This window comes from Schistocerca nitens, chromosome 5, assembly GCF_023898315.1.
Source record: "Schistocerca nitens isolate TAMUIC-IGC-003100 chromosome 5, iqSchNite1.1, whole genome shotgun sequence".
Taxonomy (NCBI): Eukaryota; Metazoa; Arthropoda; class Insecta; order Orthoptera; family Acrididae; genus Schistocerca; species Schistocerca nitens.
The window spans coordinates 484,882,834-484,903,182 of NC_064618.1; the positions used below are offsets into that span (position 1 = coordinate 484,882,834).

At 40.1% G+C, this 20,349-nt stretch overlaps 1 protein-coding gene and 1 non-coding gene across 2 annotated transcripts in view; one reads left to right on the forward strand and one right to left on the reverse strand.

The window, feature by feature from the left end:
- Positions 1-20,349, forward strand: part of LOC126259904 (glycine cleavage system H protein, mitochondrial) — a 65,799-nt gene that overhangs the window by 16,840 nt on the left and 28,610 nt on the right. Inside the window, exons 2-3 of the mRNA XM_049956993.1 lie at positions 5,274-5,353; positions 19,185-19,248. Of these exons, the coding sequence (XP_049812950.1) occupies positions 5,274-5,353; positions 19,185-19,248 (144 nt within the window). The remainder of the gene's footprint in view (positions 1-5,273; positions 5,354-19,184; positions 19,249-20,349) is intronic.
- Positions 6,279-6,352, reverse strand: Trnas-cga (transfer RNA serine (anticodon CGA)). Its single transcript has one exon. It is a non-coding gene; the product is annotated as a tRNA-Ser (tRNA).

Sequence of the window (20,349 nt, forward strand, 5' to 3'; positions counted from 1 at the left end):
GTTACTTCTGTTGGTTTTAAGTTCAGAGTCAGAAGGTGGCTTAGCAGATCTTTTTTTATTTCCATTGAAAGTAAATATTAAAAATGTCATATACAATCAGGCTCTTGTGTCCTTTTTGTCAAACTGTAAATTGGTGTCTTTGTTCATGGGAAGACAAATGTTATCCTTGGATAGCAATTTTCAGCACTGGCAAACTCACAGAGCACGTTAAAGCTAGTTTCCTTCACCTCAGCATGCAGCGTTATTTTCCAACCAAATGCGCTGTTTTATGTGCCAATGCTTTGTTCACACCACCTTGGGTTGTAAGGGATAATCCACACGTGACAAATGTGGTAAGATCTCCCATGAAGGTGTTGGTTGTTCATATCTGCCAAAATGTGTGAACTACTCTGGGAATCACCCTGTCTGGAGTAGAGACCGCAGTGTCTTCCTCGAAGAAAGGAAGATACAGGAGATCAAAACAACTAAGCATATGTCATATGGTGAGGCAAAAAATCTATAGCACCATGCAGCCCCAAAGTTTGCTACATCCTTTGTGTTTGATCTTAAACAGCCAGTTCAGAAGGGAGATGCTGCTACACAAACGGGGGTTACTAATGTCAGCATAAGTACCTGCAATATCCAGTGCACTCATGCTGCTGCAGTTATTTCATAACCTTCACTTCCTCGCAGACCGTCAGGCAAGGCTATGGTAGCTAACATTGTGCAGCTCCCTTCTCCAAATATTCCGTCTAACGCTGCCACTATTACTGTGATTGTGGCTCCGAAGCCTACCTCTGGCGAAAAATTAAAGATTAAGCATCCACCACAAATGGAGTCGAGAAGTAAACTGTAATGGACTTTGATATCGGACTGGGGCAATCATATTGCCCCAAGACTGAATCTCACCCATTACAGGTTTGCCTTCCCGGCAGGAGGACAAGTTGAAAGTGCAGCCCGTGTGATAGATGGCTCCCATATTACAGTGGTACATTTATGGGTTCAGGACACATGAAGGAACTGAAACAGCTAACATTGGACTGCCCCCTGTACCTGTGTTTACAAGAAACACATTTTAAAGCCACTGATGCCCCTGTGCTAAGGGGCTAGACCCTTCACTGAAAGGATGACCTGATTGGGGACCAAGCCAAGTGTGGCTTGCTGTGTTTGTCTATGATGCACACCGTTCCTTTTGCTCTAACCTGGCTACCGACACTGCAGGCAGTTTCCATTGAAATTCATGTATGTCAGAGGATCACTATTGGCTCACTGTATCTACCTCCACAAGATGCGTTAGACTCAAAGGCTCTCACAGATCTTATGGGACAACTCCTGCAACATTTCTCCTACTGTGAGATTTCAATGCCAGTCATGTCTTGTGGGTCTTGACCTCTACTTGCTCTCAGGGTCAGATTTTGGAGGGCCTTATGGCATCTCACGAGTTGTGCATCCTCAACACAGATACTACCCATGTATTTCTGTGCTGCAGCTACTGGATCATTCTCAGCCATTGATCTCTCTTTCCGCTCTTCAGCCCTCGCAGACACTTTTCAATGGGAAGTCATTGATGACCTTCATTCCCACTCCGCATCCACCTAATGGGTGGAGCATTCCCTGAAAAGCAGCCACCAAAATGGATGGTCAGCAAGGCTAACTGGATGTTGTTCTGCCAGCTGGCTGTGTTTGAATACCGTGAGTGTGTCCAGGATAAGTGGACCACATTACATGAGTTATCTATCATGCCAGTGACATATCCATCTCAAAGTCTGCAGGTCACCTTAAGAGGCAACCACTCAGCAACCCGGGTCAGACATGCAACTCTTCAACTGCTTAAGTACCACCCAACAGCAGAGAACCTCACTACATTTCAGGTCGCAAGAGCCAAGACTTGTCATGTAAGTAAGGAGAGCAAGAAAAGGTCGTGGCAAGCATTCCTGGACTCCATCATCTACTCTTGTTCTACAGAAGTATGGGAAACCATCAGGATGATTTCTGGTAAACAACACTCAGACACATTGCACAGGTGCAGACAGAGCATTTTGCAGAAACTACTGCCAATAGCAGCCAGAATCCAGTGTTTTGCTACTACCCTGCAACTGTAGAATTTCAGATCCAATAATTGTCTTACAACTATCTTTCTGCTTATGGGAGCAGGTATTGGCACTGTCTGAGACTAAAGATACTGTGCCCCATATCTGGTACTGCATGCTGAGACATTTGTCAGCAGTGTCAAAGGAAATCCTTGTTGACTGTTTTAATTTGATATGGCAGACAGGTCACTTCCTCAAGTCACGCAGAAAGACTATTTTTGATATCTCTCCTCAAGGACCACAGGTGTACCAGTAGTTACCCAAGTATTGCTTTAATGAGCTTTGTAGCAAAAACCTTGGATCAAATGGTTAACTGTCATCTGATCTGGTTATTAGAGACCAGGCAACTCCGTAGTATCTCTGTGTGGATTTCGGATATTTTGGTCCGCTGTCGACAACCTGATCCTATGAGATGCAGCTATTCAGCAGGCTTTCCTATGTAAACATCACTGTATCGGCATTTTCTTTGATATCGGCAAAGTGTACGATAGTACTTGGAAACACAGTATTCTCACACAGCAGCTTTCATGGCCACCTCCCCATCTTGATACAGTCTTTCCTGCCTCAGTGGTTTTTTTTAGGTACTGAGTTGGTGACACATTGTCAGATCATTGAGCAGGAGAATGGTGTTCCTCAGAGTAGTGTTTTGTTACCATCTTTGCCATAGCCATAAACAGTATAACATCTACCACATAGAGCCCCGTACAATGATTCTTATTTGTGGATGATTTTACTGTGTCATCCTCCTCCTCCTCCTCCTCCTCAAGTGTCACAACAGCAACTCTTAAGTTGCAACTTGCAGTGCGGAAGTTAGAAGAGTGGGCTGTAAAGATGGTTGGACATCATTATCTATTTTATAGCCTCAGTGTGGTTTCTGAGCCTCATTTTTTATTCCAAAGGGGTAGTCACCACACCTACGAGACATGAAAGCCAGAACCCAGAAGGCACTGAATATTATAAAATGCCTTAGCTATAGTTCTGTGGGAGCGGACAGGGCACGTCTTCTACATCTGTCGATGACTCTCCATCCAATATAACATGCTGTGTTCGCTCCACCAGAAAATCTTCAATCCAGTCACAGATTTTGTCTAATATCCCATATGATCATACTTTTAATAATAAGCATGAGTGTTGTACTGAGTCAAATGCTTTTCAGAAATCAAGAAATATGCATCTGTCTGACTGCCCTTATCCATGGCTTTCAGAATGTCGTGAGAAAAGTGTGAATTGTTTCACATGATCTGTGTTCTCAAAATCCACACTGTTTGGTGTGGCGGATATCATTCTGTCTGAGAATATGATCTAAGATTCTGATTTATTGTTGTGTCCTCTGTTAATTTTTTTCACAGTTGATGAAGGATATAAGTACATAATATGTAGCGAAGTATTTATTGGAGATTTTTTATATTATTTAATAGTTTTTATCAACAAAAAAAAATCACACATGACAAAACTATACAAGTGCAAAGATACAGAATGACTGGTGAGTAATTACCTTCAGGTCATGTAATCATTGAATTTTTATAATGTCCAATTGATTCAGTTGTAACTATTGTAGAATCATTCAAAGAGATATAATCAGTCGAATGGAAATACCTTGGTCATGCAATATTAGTTGGAAGTGACTATAGTCTTGCAGATATATGGGCAGTCATTCATCTGAAGTAGTTCTGAACACATTTACCGAAAACTGTCTCGAGCTGCTAGTGTGACGACCGATGCGGAATGGAAAAATTCTGTCTCGTGACTTCTCGGTCTTTGAATTTAAAGTGGTTTCCTTATTGGGTTTTGGCTGCTGATAAAAAAATGCTATTGAGTAGAAAAGAAGTAAGTGTGCATTTTGAATATTAAAACACGGAGAGTTGGAGGTTGTATGTAAGAAGAAATGAAAAGTTAATTGAAGAGTGAAGACCAAAGCATTTATGATCAGATGGGAGGTAAGTAACGTCCATGAGGGAATGTGAGTTAGGAGTTGGAATTGCATTAACAGAAACTTAGGGATGAGGCAGTTACATCAACAATATAATGGCGATATGTTGCAGGAGGAATTCAGGGTGGCGATAGTATTAGGAAGTTTTTGTGTAATGTTAGTGGTGGGAGAAGCTTAAGAAAGTTGTAAAAATAACAAAGGTTTACTAGTTAGGTATGAGGCTGATATATTAAATTATTGGCAGGACCGTATTATGATTAAATAGATCCTCGTGACCCAAATTTTTTATTTACATGGTATGCAAGTTTAAAACTGGGTTATCTGTATTTTTTGTGGACAATCAGGGTTAGTTTGTAGGCTGCAACATGAGTTTGTCAGAGAATCCAGCACTAAGAACTTAAAGTTCAGAAGAAAATGAAGGGACAGAGGGAGGTCAGGTGAAGTAAGACTTGAAGACTGCAAATACAAGCAAGCACCTGTAATGTATGAATAGAGAAAGGATTAACTGACAAAGAAAGAATACAGAAATGCAAAGCTTTCACAAAGAGCTGTTACAATGGCAGGTATATTGGTAATAAAACTGTCCAAAATATTAAAGTAGCAAAAAATGTAACAAACAATAATCAGTAGATAGGTCCAATACAGAAAGTAGCAATATTAAATGAAGCTGAGTGAATATATGTTTGATAAGAAAGCAGATATACATAAACAAGCAATGCACAAGTGTATGTATGTGTATAGGCAGATAAAGAAACCAATGTTCTGAAATGCACAGTGATTACAGAAAAGAAAGAAATCTGTTTTTGAGTCTGGTTTCCTTGTTTTCCTTCCAGTAATAGCAAAAAAATTATCATTGACACAACATAAGGGACATCATAATTATGCTCAAAATGAGTAATATTTGTATTGAACAATACTGAATAGTGTAGGCAATCATCTGTTTTGAATTAGAAACAACTGCCCGAAAATTTTCCGTAACTGCCATACAGTGTCATTAAAAAAACTGCAGCACAGAAATGTTCAAGGACATGAAAACACTAGAAATTCATAATATATCATAGTGTTCATATTTGGAAGCTTGCTCTTAATGTGTTTTCTTTGTAGGTTTAAGTACACTTTCATTTCTATTCTCGCTTTGTACAATATGTAATTGATGTGATGGCAGAGGTGCTGCCTATTTCTTACTTTTGTGTGGAAACATAAGACAGAGAAGAGCCTATTACCTTTAGCTTGAATAACTTGTTAAATGTGATTTCTTTTTTTTCCCCTTGCAGATCTGAGGTTCAGTGCAAAACACGAATGGATATTGTATGATGGAAAAGTGGGCACAGTTGGAATTTCAGACCACGCACAGGTGAAAGATGGTCATTCACTACTCAAATTCTAAATATGAAAATTAGCATGAAATGAAATGGATGAGGTTTTATCTTTGCTGAATTGTGTGTCCTTTAGTGTAGAAAATTTTGATTGGAAAAATTCATGCCTTGCAAATTTTCATGTAGAGGATTTTATAAATATGATAGTAATAGTGTTTATAAGAGCCTTATATTGATAAATTAATTGTCAGATTTATAAAAAGAACAATAGAATCGCTCCTTGCTTTTTGTTTCATCCTTAGGAAACTTGTTAGTGTATAACTTCTGTTTAAAAGAAGTTAGGCTGTCAAAAGTTTTCCCCGTTTGCATCTCTTTATTCATTTCAGTTAAGAAAACATGTGAAAATAAATTACAAACCAGTATTTTGATGCAGAGAAGTGGCTGCAGTAATAGCTGTGCATGGATGAAATCTAAATGAAGATTGATGTTACTTGGCAAGGCAGTGTTTATCCAGCCATTGGGAAAATAAACTTGGTCATGTGAGGAGGTACAGTCACGTTTCAATTCAGAAGAGCGCACATTGTTATCTTGCAGTGTGAGTGTGAGAAGTGATCACAGAAAATGCCTTCATGGGAAGCTGTAAGAACTTGATGTCAACATCAAATAAGAATGAGAAAGGTGTGATGTTGCTAACAAAATGCAATGGAATGTGAAAGCAAAGGTTAACAGGCAAAAGTTAAGTCAGTGTTGTGCAAATTACAGGAGGAAGAACATGATACTGAGTGGAGCTGGATTCAGATATCTGCCCCAGAGCAGATTAAGTAAAAGACAGACAATAAATATTTGATATAGAGAAATGTGATAGTAGACAGTAATTTCTGCAGTATTATGAACAATACAAGGAAATATCATCTTTGCAAAAACTTCAGAGCTTTTGAAACTTCCTGGCAGATTAAAACTGTGTGCGCCGACCGAGACTCGAACTCGGGACCTTTGCCTTTCGCGGGCAAGTGCTCTACCAACTGAGCTACCGAAGCACGACTCACGCCCAGCCCTCACAGCTTCAGAGCTTTTTTTGCACAAAATTGGAATTTCAAGTTAGCAAAGATATTCTGAGGAAGAAAGTGTTCCATCTGTGTTGTTGTTGTTGTTGTTGTTGTTGTTGTGGTCTTCAGTCCTGAGACTGGTTTGATGCAGCTCTCCATGCTACTCTATCCTGTGCAAGCTTCATCTCCCAGTACTTCCTGCAACCTACATCCTTCTGAATCTGCCTAGTGTATTCATCCCTTGGTCTCCCTCTACGATTTTTACCCTCCACGCTGCCCTCCAATGCTGAATTTGTGATCCCTTGATGCCTCAGAACATGTCCTACCAACTGGTCCCTTCTTCTTGTCAAGTTGTGCCACGAACTCCTCCCCAATTCTATTCAGTACCTCCTCATTAGCTATGTGATCTACCCATCTAATCTTCAGCATTCTTCTGTAGCACCACATTTCGAAAGCTTCTATTCTCTTCTTCTCCAAACTATTTATTGTCCATGTTTCACTTCCATACATGGCTACACTCCATACAAATACTTTCACAAACAACTTCCTGACACTCAAATCTATACTCGATGTTAACAAATTTCTCTTCTTCAGAAACGCTTTCCTTGCCATTGCCAGTCTACATTTTATATCCTCTCTACCTCGACCATCATCAATTATTTTGCTCCCTAAATAGCAAAACTTCTTTACTACTTTAAATGTCTCATTTCCTAATCTAATTCCCTCAGCATCACCCGACTTAATTCGACTACATTCCATTATCCTCGTTTTGCTTTTATTGATGTTCATCTTATACCCTACTTTCAAGACACTGTCCATTCCATTCAGCTGCTCTTCCAAGTCCTTTGCTGTCTCTGACTGAATTACCATGTCATCGGTGAACCTCAACGTTTTTATTTCTTCTCCATGGACTTTAATACCTACTCCGAATTTTTCTTTCGTTTCCTTTACTGCTTGCTCAATGTACAGATTGAATAACATCAGGGAGAGGCTACAACCCTGTCTCACGTCCTTCCCAACCACTGCTTCCTTTTCATGCCCCTGGACTCTTATAACTGCTATCTGGTTTCTGTACAAATTGTAAATAGCCTTTCGCTCCCTATATTTTACCCCTGCCACCTTCAGAATTTGAAATAGAGTACTCCAGTCAACATTGTCAAAAGCTTTATCCAAGTCTACAAATGCTAGAATAGTAGGTTTGCCTTTCCTTAATCTATCTTCTAAGATAAGTCGTAGGGTCAGTATTACCTCATGTGTTCCAACATTTCTATGGAATCCAAACTGATCTTCCCCGAGGTCGGTTTCTACCAGTTTTTCCATTCGTCTGTAAAGAGTTCACGTTAGTGTTTTGCAGCTGTGACTTATTAAACTGATAGTAATTTTCACATCTGTCAACACCTGCTTTCTTTGGGATTGGAATTATTATATTCTTCTTGAAGTATGAGGGTATTTCACCTGTCTCGTACGTCTTGCTCACCAGATGATAGAGTTTTGCCAGGGCTGGCTCTCCCAAGGCTATCAGCAGTTCTAATGGAATGTTGTCTATTCCCGGAGCCTTGTTTCGACTTAGGTCTTTCAGTGCTGTGTCAAACTCTCGCGCAGTATCATATCTCCCATTTCATCTACATCCTCTTCCATTTCCATAATCTTGTCCTCAAGAACGTCGCCCTTATATAGATCCTCTATATACTCCTTCCACCTTTCTGCTTTCCCTTCTTTGCTTAGAACTGGGTTTCCTTTTGAGCTCTTGATATTCATAAAGTGGTTCTCTTTTCTCCAAAGGTCTCTTTAATTTTCCTGCAGGCAGTATCTATATTACACCTTGTGAGATAAGCCTCTACATCCTTACATTTGTCCTCTAGCCATCCCTGCTTAGCCATTTTGCGCTTCCTGCCCATCTCATTTTGGAGATGTTTTTATTCCTTTTTGCCTGCTTCATTTACTGCCTTTTTGTATTTTCTCCTTTAATCAATTAAATTCAATATATCTTCTGTTACCCAAGGATTTCTACTAGCCCTCGTCTTTTTACCTACTTGATCCTCTGCTGCCTTCACTACTTCATCCCTCAGAGGTACCCATTCTTCTTCTACTGTATTTCTTTCCCCCATTCCTGTCAATACCATAATGTTCCATCTAAGAGATCTGATATTAAAAGAAACCAGAATAAATGAGTCATTGTGTCCAGACGAAAGAATGTACTTGCAAAAAGTGCAGACTACATTAGATTTTTTTATGAAAAATAAGGCTTTCGAAATTGAAGTGGGTATTAGTTTTAGACGAACTGTGGATTCATTCAGAGTACACTGTGAATAGTTGTTGTAAAGTAACAGTATGCAAATAGTATTCTCAAACAACAGTATTGGTCAGTGTTTCATTCGTGTGAATGCAGAGTTTCATTTCCTGTTCACTTCTCCTCTGTGTCAGCAATGGAAAAGTCAGATTTATCATATAGAAATGGAGAAAAAAGGAAAAAATATATAAACCCAAGGAGACCTAAACTTTTGGCATTAAATAAGTTCATTCCACAGACAAAATTTTGCAAGAAAATGGTTCCTTTCCTATTTCTGCTGTACTATACAGTCCTAAATCCTATAGGACTGGTGTGGAATCTTTGAAAGGATAAGATGAATAGTCTGAATGTGTCAGACATATTGCTCAGTAAACTAAAAATAACACATGATGGTTTTGCTCCTAATAAATAAATATTGTGCGTCACATAGCATTTGGCAAGCCTTTTGATATCAAATATTGCTTATGTGACTTGTGTGTCAATTTCACTGCTTCTATATTAGGGATCGCAGTTATTGCTGAAACAGTTGGTTTTGGGTTATATACTTCCTTTTAACCTGACTGTTAAGACTGCTCAAAAAAATGGTTTCTGAAGTAACTGAAGGTAGGTTTTTTTATGGCTATTATGTCCAATAATAAACAGAGATAGTGAACAAAGATTGAAAAATTCTAATGCAGGTGAAGGAGAGGGAGATCTCCATCGATATGGGGTTGAGGCTGTGGCAGCAATTGCTCTCATTGTCTCCAGCAAAGATGGTGGAGGACCTGTACTATTGGGTGGGGAATTGTAGGACTCCCCTCCCAATAGATGAAGGTGCACTACACAAATGAAGCAGCTTAGGTAGCAGACGGTATACAGACAGCAAAATTAGACAGTGTTCAGAGTAAAGACACTTAGTCTGTCAACATTTTATCAGTAAATTGTTGAAGTATTTGTAATGAAGTTCCTGAATTTACTGCTCTCCAGGAAATTTCCTGCAGGAAAGTTCTTACATTCAAAGTATTCTCAGGACCAAGAACTGGCGAAACCTGAAGTAGAAAGCTCTAAGACATTTACCAAGTCATGGACTGTATGTCGGGAAGACAGATTAGATGCTACAGGAGGGGGGATGTTTGTTGCAGTTGACAAAAATATTCTCTCTGCTGAGATTGTATTTGAGTGTGACAGTGAAGGTATCTGGTCACACATAACAGGTGTATTTGAAATAAAGGTAATTGTTGGATGTTTTTACCAGCCACCCAAATCTGCCATGACAGTTTTTTAGTAATTCAAAGGAAATCTATGGTCAGTAGCACATAAATACCCAAACCACTAGTTGGTGGTGGCTTTAACATATCGAGTATAGATTGGGACATCTATGGATTCATTGTGTGTGTGTGGGGGGGGGGGGGGGGGGATAGACAGACAGACTTGCGAAGTGATTTTGAGCACAGTTTTCTAAAAACTGTCTTCTACATCTACATCTTCAGCGAACCTCCTTCACAATTCTCTATCATTCCAATCTCGTATAACGAACAGAAAGAACGAACACCTATATCTTTCTGTACGAGCTCTGATTTCCCTTATTTTATAATGGTGGTCATTTCTCCTTATGTAGGTCGGTGTCAACAAAATACTTTCACATTCAGAGGAGAAAGTTGGTGATTGGAATTTCATGAGAAGATTCTGTCGCAATGAAAAACACCTTTATTTTAATGATGTCCTGCCCAAATCCTGTATCATTTCAGTGACACTATCTCCTGTATTTCATGATAGTACAAAATATGCTGCCCTTCTTTGAACTTTTTCGATGTACTCCCTCAGTCCTATCTGGTAAGGATCCCACACCGTGCAGCAGTATTCTAAAATAGGACGGACAAGCGTAGTGTAGGCAGTCTCCTTAGTAGAACTTTTACATTTTCTAAGTGTCGTAACAGTAGAATGCAGTCTTTGGTTAACCTTCCCCACAAAATTTTTTGTGTGTTCCCTTCAAATTTAAGTTGTTCATAAATGTAATTCGTAGGTATTTATTTGAATTTATCGCCTTCTGATTTGACGAATTTATCATGTAACCGAAGTTCAACGAATTCATTTTAGCACTTGTGGATGACCTTTCACTTTCTATTATTTGGGGTCAATTGCCAATTTTCACACCATACAGATATCTTTTGTAAATTATTTTGCAATTTGTTTTGATCATCTGATGACTTTATTAGTTAATAAACAACAGCATCATCTGCAAACAACCTAAGATAACTGCTGTGATTGTATCCCAAATTGTTTATACAGATAAGGAACAGCACTGGCTCAGTGACTGTCAGACCCATACAGCACCTGGAACCTGCTTGTCAGACAAACTGGGGAGGCCTTACGTACGGCAGCTTGGGAAGTCTTTCTCCGCTTGCTATGCCCTATGGCGACCTCCCACTCAACCATGGGTGAGGGGTGGGCTGGCCCCCGGTGAGGACCGATCGGAGGACTTGGACGTGCTGGATGTCCGTTGGATCCCCACAGCTGGCCCACAGCAGTGGTGTCCACCCACTGCAGCCTCAAGCTGTGTAATCGAAGCCATCACAGCCTGAAGCTGAGAGCGAAGTGTCACCTACTAGGCTCACATCCGCACACAACAATCGCAGTCCCTGTCCATACTAAAGACCGTGGAAAACTAAACTATGCAGATAAACGAACTATCGGCTCGTGCCGTGCAACTCTACTGCAGACCCTGACGAAAATGCAGGAACTGTATCTAATAATTTAGATTAATACGCAGAGATTCAGAAACCTAACTACTGAAGCACTCAGGTGAAACTATATAATTTGTCCCTGATTAGTAACTTGAGCAGCTAGTTTGACAGCCCACACTCAGTGGGAATATTTTAGACCTTGTAGCTACAAACAGGCCTGACCTTATTGACGGCAGCAGTATCGAGACAGTGATAAGTGATCATAATGTTATCTCAGCAACTATGGTTACAGAAGTTAATAAATCAGTCAAGAAGGTTAGGAGAGTATTTGTTAGAGCAGATGATCTGTGGTTAGCAACTGACTTTGACAATGAATTGACATAATTTAGTTCCAGTATGTGGGGAAGTACATGCGTAGTAAGTGGATTAAGGATGGAAAGGATCCACCATAGTTTAACTGTGAAATCTGGAAGATGCTGAGGAAGCTAAAGCTGTTGCACTCTTAGTTCAAAAGAGAATGTGTAAATATTGGAAAGCTAAGGGTAGTGGAGATTTATGCATCTGTAAAAAGATCTGGCAGAGAACAAGAGAAAATTCTGGTTCTGTGTAAAATTGATAATGTCGTCTAATGCTTCCATCCAATCACTCATCGACCAGTCTGTTGAGGCAGTAGAGGATAATAAAACAAAAGCTGAAGTTTCAAGTTTCGTATTTAAGAAATAATGCAGGAGATCACACAGTCATAACTTTTTTTTACCATCACGCAGACACCTGTATGGACAACATAGTAATAGGCATCCTTGGCACGGAGAAGCAACTGAAAGAGTTGAAATTAGATAAGTTGCCACATCCGGATAGAATCCCAGCTTGGTTGTAGAAAGACTACTCTACAGCACTGGCTCTTACTTATCTCGTGTTGTTGTGAATCTCTTGCCCAGCGGAAAGTCCCAAACAATTGGAAAATACTGTTGGTGACTCCTGTATATAATAAGGGTAAAAAATGGACCCAAAAAATTAAACCTATGTCCTTAACATGAGTTTTCTGTAAAAGTCTTGAATGTATTCTCAGTTCAAATATAATAAGTTTCCTGGAGACAAGAAAAGTTCCTGACCACGAATCAGCACAATTTTAGAAAGCATTGTTAGTGCAAAACAAAGCTTGTCCTTTTGTCACATCATATATTGTGAACTACAGATGAAGGGCAACTGGCAGATGCCACATTTTTAGGTCTCTGAAAAGCATTTGACATAGTGCCCCACTGCAGACTGTTAACAAAGGTGCGAGCATGTGAGCAGATCGAAAACTTCTTAAGTGATAGAACCCAATATGTTATCCACCACAGCAAATGTTCGTCAGACAAAGGTATCATCAGAAGTACCCGAGGGGAGTGTGATAGAACTATTATTATTTTCTATATACTTAAGTGATCTGGCGGGCAAGATAGGCAGCAATCTACAGGTATTTGCTGATGACACTGTGGTGGTTCAGGAAAGTGTTGCCATTGAGAGACTGTAGGAGGATACAATGACTGAGACAAGATTTCTAATTGGTGTGATGAATGGCAGGTAGCTGTAAATTTAGAGAAATGTCAGTTAATGCAAATGAGTTGGAAAAACCAATGTGTAATGTTCAAATACAGAATTTCTAGTATGCTGCTTAAGAGTCACGTTATTGAAATATGAGTGTAACCTTGGAAAGCAATATGACATGAAACAAGTATGTAGTGCTTGTGTTAGGTAAGGCAAATAGTCAACTTCAATTTATTGGGAGAATTTTGGGAAGTTTTGTTCATCTGTAAAAGAGACTGCATATAGGACACTAGTGCGATGTAATTCTGGAGAAATTCAGAGAGGGGCTGCTAGGTCTGTTACTGGTAGGTGTGAATGATGCACAAGTATCATGGATTGGCTGCAGGAACCCAAATGGGAATCCCTGGAGGTAAGGCAACATTCTTTTCAAGGATACTATTAACAACATTTAAGCTGACTGCAGAATGATTCTACTGCCACAAACATGCATTTCTCTCAAGGACCACGAAGTTTAGAGAAATTAGGGCTCATATGGAGGCATGTAGACAGTCATTACAACCTTGCTCTATTTGTTAGTGGAACAGGAAATGAAATGATTAGTAGTGGTACAAAGTACCCTCTGCCATACACCAAACAGTGGCTTGTGGAATGTGGATGTAGATGTAGGATACTGGCACAGCGAGAGCGGAAGGTCACAAGTCAATGAGTTCCATGCATCTTTTATAATGTGATAAGATTATGGCCTTCAGGCCCTCTCTTACATTGGACCAGGGTTTCACACACACACACAGTATAGGTATAGCATTTAAATTTGTCTTGTCTTCCAAGGAACATTATGGATGTTTTCTACTTATATGATGATGTGCTTTCTCTCATTTTTCATCACTTGAAGCAAATACATCATCGCACTTCATTACTATTGAAAGCACTTCTAAATTAGGAATGATGTCATTCTGCAATACTACCAATATCCAAGGATGACAGCAAAAAACTACCATATAGACCAGCTGTTGGCATGTGTTCCTGCATGTGCAGGCCTGTTGTGTAATAGGCCATGCCACTAAGTACATTAATGTCTTAGCAATGCTGTGCATATAATAACTGAATATTCCAGAGCAATAAAGTATTTTAACACTGCTGCAGTGGCAAACTGATATGCTGGTTTTTTACCCAGTTCGCAGTAAAAATGAAAAAAAACCTGTTGTAACTGAAATGAAGCAAATACCAAAAAATACCATTTATCTAAAACTAAAATACTGATATTGGTTTAACTTGTCAGTTCTTCCCATACCTATTCCGTACTCGAGCAACTTCTCAGTCTCACAAGTCGAGAGAATGCTCCTTCCAGACCTTGAAGTTATCACTGGAAATCAGACCCTGGACCCTGACATTAGCAGCCAAAAACTCTTAACTGCTAGACCATGCAGGCAGATTAATTTTATTGCTGTGACGTTAGTTTTAGTGATGTGGCTTTAGGAAACTAAAAAGGCTATTTATAGTGATTAAAAAAGTTTGTGAATACTTGTGGAGGAGAGAGACTTTGATGGTGGAGAAAACTGAAAATATAACAAAATCATTTGGCTTAGATTCAAACAAGGAGTCTACACAATCACCTCTGACTGAACCAGCAGACAATGAATGTGAACATCTACAGCTGTGGAAAATGCACACATCACTGCGAAGAAAGTTTTACAGATACTGCCAAAGAAGTGAAGTGTCATGAACAGTCAAGATGAGATATACTGTGTGTCTTGTTTTTGTCCTTGTTCTAAATGGGCACTTCATTTAGTGACGCTTATGGATGTGTAGAATCTGGCAGCACTCTATTTGTAGGAGTAATGGAGTTTTTCCTGTTACTGCCTCCCCTCCCATGTTCTTGGACATAAACATTAACATCAACATTCATACTCTGCAAGCCATCATACAGTGTCTGATGGAGGCTACATTGTATCTCTACTAGTCATTTCCTTTCCTCTTCCACTTACAATTGGTGCAAGGGAATAATGACTGTCTATATGCCTCCATAAGAGTCGTAAATTTTTTTATCTTGTCTTCGTGGTCCTTAAGTGAATTCTACATTGGTAGCTGTAGATGCACTGTACAGTCGGCTGCAAAGGCCTAAGTTTCTTCAGTGGTGTTTTGTGAATTGTCTTCCCTTCATGGTTTCTCATTTGAGTTCATGAAGCATCTCTGTAATACTCGTGTGTTGTGATTGAATGTATCAGTAATAAATCTAGCAGCACACCTGAGAGTTGCTTAGATATCTGCCTTTAATCTGACGTGGTGGGACCCCAAACACTCAATCAGTACTCAAGAATTGACTGCACTAGTGCTCTGTACATAGTGTCGTATATAGATGAGCTAGACTGTCCTAAAATTCTCCCAATAAACCGAAGTCAACCGCTTCTACTACCTTCCTTACATGCTCATGACATTTCATGTTTCTTTGCACCATTATGTCTAGATACATAATTGACATGACTGTGTAAAGCAACAAACTTCTAATACTGTATTTGAACATTGCAGTTCTGTTCTTCCTATTCATCTGCATTAACTTAAGTTTTTCCAAATTTAGACCAAACCACCACTCATAATACCAAATGGAAATAAGTCATCTTGTATCCTTCTACAGTTTCTGAATGATGATACTTTTTCATGTACTACAGTATCTTCAGCAAACAGTTGCAAATCGCTGTTCACCCTGTCCACTGCATCACACACACACACACACACACACACACACACACACACACTCACTACTGGCCATTATAATTGCTGCACCACGAAGATGATGTGCTACAGATGTGAAATTTAACAGACAGGAAGAAGGTGCTATGCAAATGATTAGCTTTTCAGAGCATTCACACAAGGTTGGCGCTGGTGGTGACACCTACAATGTGCTGACATGAGGAAAGTTTCCAACCGATTTCTCATACACAAACAGCAGTTGACCGGCATTGCCTGGTGAAACGTTGTTGTGATGCCTCGTGTAAGGAGGAGAAATGTGTACCATCACGTTTCAGACTTTGATAAAGGTCGGATTGTAGCCTTTCGTGATTGCAGTTTATCGTATCGTGACATTGTTGCTCGCGTTGGTTGAGGTCCAATGACTGTTAGCAGAATATGGAATTGGTGGGTTCAGGAGGGTAATAAGGAATGCCGTGCTGGATCCCAATGGCCTCGTATCACTAGCAGTTGAGATGACAGGCATCTTATCCGTATGGCTGTAATGGATCGTGCAGCCATGTCTCGATCCCTGAGTCAGCAGGTGAGGACGTTTGCAAGACAACCACCATCTGCACGAACAGTTCGACGACATGTGCAGCAGCATGGACTATCAGCTCGGAGACCATGGCTGTGGTTACCCTTGACGCTGCATCACAGACAGGAGTGCCTGTGATGGTGTACTCAACAATGAACCTGGGTGCACGAATGTCAAAACGTCATTTTTTTGAATGAATCCAGGTTGTGTTTACAGCATTGTGATGGTCGCATCTGTGTTTGGTGACATTGCGGTGAATGCACATTGGAAGCGTTTATTCGTCATCACCATACTGGCGTATCACCCGGCGTGATGGTAAGGGGTGCCATTGGTTACACGTCTCGGTCACCTCTTGTTCGCAGTGACGACACTTTGAACAGTGGACGTTACATTTCAGATGTGTTACGACCTGTGGCTCTACCCTTAATTCGATCCTTGCAAAACCCTACATTTCTGCAGGATAATGCACAACCGCATGTTGGAGGTCCTGTAAGGGACTTTCTGGATACAGAAAATGTTCGACTGCTACCCTAGCCAGCACATTGTCCAGATCTCTCACCAATTTAAAACTTGTGGTCAGTGGTGGCTGAGCAATTGGCTTGTCACAATATGCGTCGCTACTCTTGATGAACTGTGGTATCGTTCTAGTATAATATATTTGTCCAATCCTTTGACACTTCCCTGAGGCACTCAGGCTGTTCCCCTTCTCTCTGATCTACAGTCACCACTGGGGACAGTGTAATGGGATCTATTAAAAAGGTAATGAAGCCACTCACATATCTGGGAACCCATTCTGTGTGCTATGACATTTGTTAAGTCTGCTGTGGGGGCACTGTGTCAAATGTTTTTTGGAACATGACAGTACTGGGCATCTTGGACAGATAACCAGTTCTTATGTTTCACTTTGAGCATTTTTCTAATTGTACCGAGATCTAATATACATTATCTAAATGTAATGTCAACAAGGTACAGCCAATTCTGTCAGACACATATGCTTTAAGTTTTGAAACTAAATTTTAGTAAAATTTAAAAGATAGAACACAGTAAATGGAGAGGTGCAAAGCATTACATTTCATAAACAGGTCTTCTGAATTGTGTCATTGGTATTATGAACTGTACCACTAAATTTTTTTTCTCTTTCAAAGCAAATACAAAAAATTTGGTATCAGCAATATTTATTTTAATTTTTCAGACATTAAGAAAGAAATCTGAGCCCTTAATACATATTCATTATCTAAAATATTAGCCTACTTTTGGACTTACACTGAACAGTTTCAACATTAACTATTCATTCAGGTTTGCAGCCATCATGATTCAATACCTTTTTCTTTGCACATACTTTTGCACATCGGGTATGCAATCATACACCACATCTGAGGCACTTAATCATGTACCGTTTAGTTTCCTTAGACCGACTTTCATTTCTCTCATATTCTGTATCAAGGAGGACATCTTGTAAGGACCACCGGTGATTGCAAAAGCAGATGATGTTGCTCTACTTAGTTTTCTTTGTCCTTTGGGAACATGTCCAATAGCATCAGTACCCCTCTCCTTGTCTTCTTGGGACCAAAAACCATATTCCATTGGTACCACTACGTGAAAAAACTGCAGTGTTGTAAGATAAGTTACAATCTGATATTATCATCAGCAGCATTATTTATAGTTACTGATTCACTCTTACTACAACATCACTGGGGCTCTAGTAACTAGTTTTTATTTTGATTAAAAACTGAGGAATGTCTTTTTTTAAATTACATGATTACTAGCATAACATGGCATATAATTGTGTTTCAATAAAATGATGCAACATGTGAAGTGCAGTAAGACAATATTTGTAATTGTAATTATAGATATGACATTTGCTCCATTTCAAGGTTAAATAAAATGGAAGAATAAAGCATGTGAAATTCAATCTTCCAATAAAAACCATAAACTATAAATAGGCCCCCTTCATTGGCTACACATGTAGCAGAACAATAATATTAGATCAAATCAGTTGGTAAAATATGTACGGTGAACATTATTTTAAAATGTGCTGCTGCAGTATATAATAAGTGGTGGTACAATTTGATATATTTTTAGACATGCTTTTTACTGCAAAGGGGCTACGATTTAAAATTTTGCTGTGCTGTAGTATTACTGAGTAAGCGTAGTTATATGCTATATAAAGTGTAAATAGACTTGACATACCTGTAAGAGTACAGATGCTTAACATCACAAATATTTACTTCATCAGAGCACAAAATAAATTAGTTACTGCATGCCAGAATTCTCAGTAGTCTGATGAATGGCACTTACAACAGCTAGATACAATCTAAAATGCATTCTATCCATGTGGTAGCATCATGCAGATATTTTGTTTTGCATGTGTGAAAGAAGACTGTGAATTCATTTGATTTCAACTGTACTAGGTTTTAGTGATACATGAAAATTTGTGCGAGTTGATGACTCGAACCTGAGTTTCCTTCAGGCGAGCACTTACAATAAGTGGGAAATCATGGCTTGAGTCCCGGTCCAGCATTAAGTTTCAAATGCTGCTGTTGGGTACTAAATCTGTGCATAATGGAGCTGATGTCAAGGAATTTGCAGCCAGTGCGTTACTTTCGAAGTAACTGAAGTGCAATCTTCACTAGAGCAGCTGAATAGTTTTGTTGTCACTTCATGATTGCATGTAGCCGCGTGGGATTAGCCGAGCAGTCTAAGGCGCTGCAGTCATGGACTGTGCGGCTGATCCTGGCGGAGGTTCGAGTCCTCCCTTGGGCATGGGTGGGTGTGTTTGTCCTTAGGATAATTTAGGTTAAGTATTGTGTAAGCTTAGGGATTGATGACCTTAGCAGTTAAGTCCCATAAGATTTCACACACATTTGAACATTTTTGATTGCATGTAAAATTATATATGTGAATACACTATTAATTGCAAAACATGTTAAAAACCAATAATTAGCAATAGTATTCTAACTCTCCTGGTTTTAAAATTTGTTAATCCACTATTCTTCATAGTTGATTTTGATATTGGAAATTGCTGTCATTTGAGTGTCTAACATTCTTTATGTTACTAATGTCAGCATACATTTTTAGGATTCGTTGGGGGAAGTGGTGTATGCCCAACTGCCAGATGTAGGATCCATTGTCAAAAAAGATGGTGAGATTATAATATTGATTTATTCATATTCAAACAATGGAAATCCAGGATGGAGTGTAACAATACCAGAGAAGGAAAGTTGCTAATCATCATATAGTGGAGATGCTGAGTCGCGATAGGCACAACCAAATGATTCACACAATTAAAGCTTTCGGCCATTAAGGCCTTTGTCAGCAGTACGCACACACACACACACACTCACGGGAACACAACTTGCACACATGTCTGCAGTCTCAGAGAGCTGAAACCACAATGTGAACAGCAGCACCAGTGCATAATGGGAGTGGCGACTGGGTGGGGGCGAGGAGGAGGCTGGAGCGGGGGGAGGGGGAGGGATAGTATGGTGGGAGTGGCGGACAGTGAAGTGTTGCAGTTTACACAGAGGGGAGGAGAGAAGGTGCGGAGGGGGGAGGGGGTAAGTAGTGGAAAGGAGAGAAATAAAAAGACTGGGTGTAGCGGTGAAATGACGGCTGTGTAGTGCTGGAATGGGAACAGGGAGGGGGCTGGATGGGTGAGGACAGTGACTAACAAAGGTTGAGGCCAGGAGGGTTACGGGAATGTAGGATTTACTGCAGGGAAGGTTCCAACCTGTGCAATTCAGAAAAGCTGGTGTTGGTGGGAAGGAAGGTTCCAGAACCTCAACTACCTCTCCCCCATTTGCTTCACCTGGTCGTACTCAACCCAACAAGCCACCTTCCTAGATGTTGACCTTCACCTCAGAGATGGCTACATCAGTACCTCTGTCCATATCGAACCTACTAACCACCAGAAATACCTCCACTTCAACAGCTGCCACCCATTCCCTACCAAGAAGCCCCTTCCATACATCCTAGCCACCTGTGGTCGTCGCATCTGCAGTGACGAGCAGTCTCACCTCGAATATACCGAGGGTCTCACTGAATCCTTCACTGACCGTAATTATCCTCACATCCTTGTACAAAAACATATCTCCGATGCCTTATCTTTCCAGTCCAGTCTCCCACCACCTCCCAAAGTCCCACAGTCTGGCCACAGAGGTGCATTTCCCTCGTAACTCAGTAACATCCAGGAATGGAGCAACTTAATTACATTCTCCCCCACGGTTTAGATTACCTCTCATTG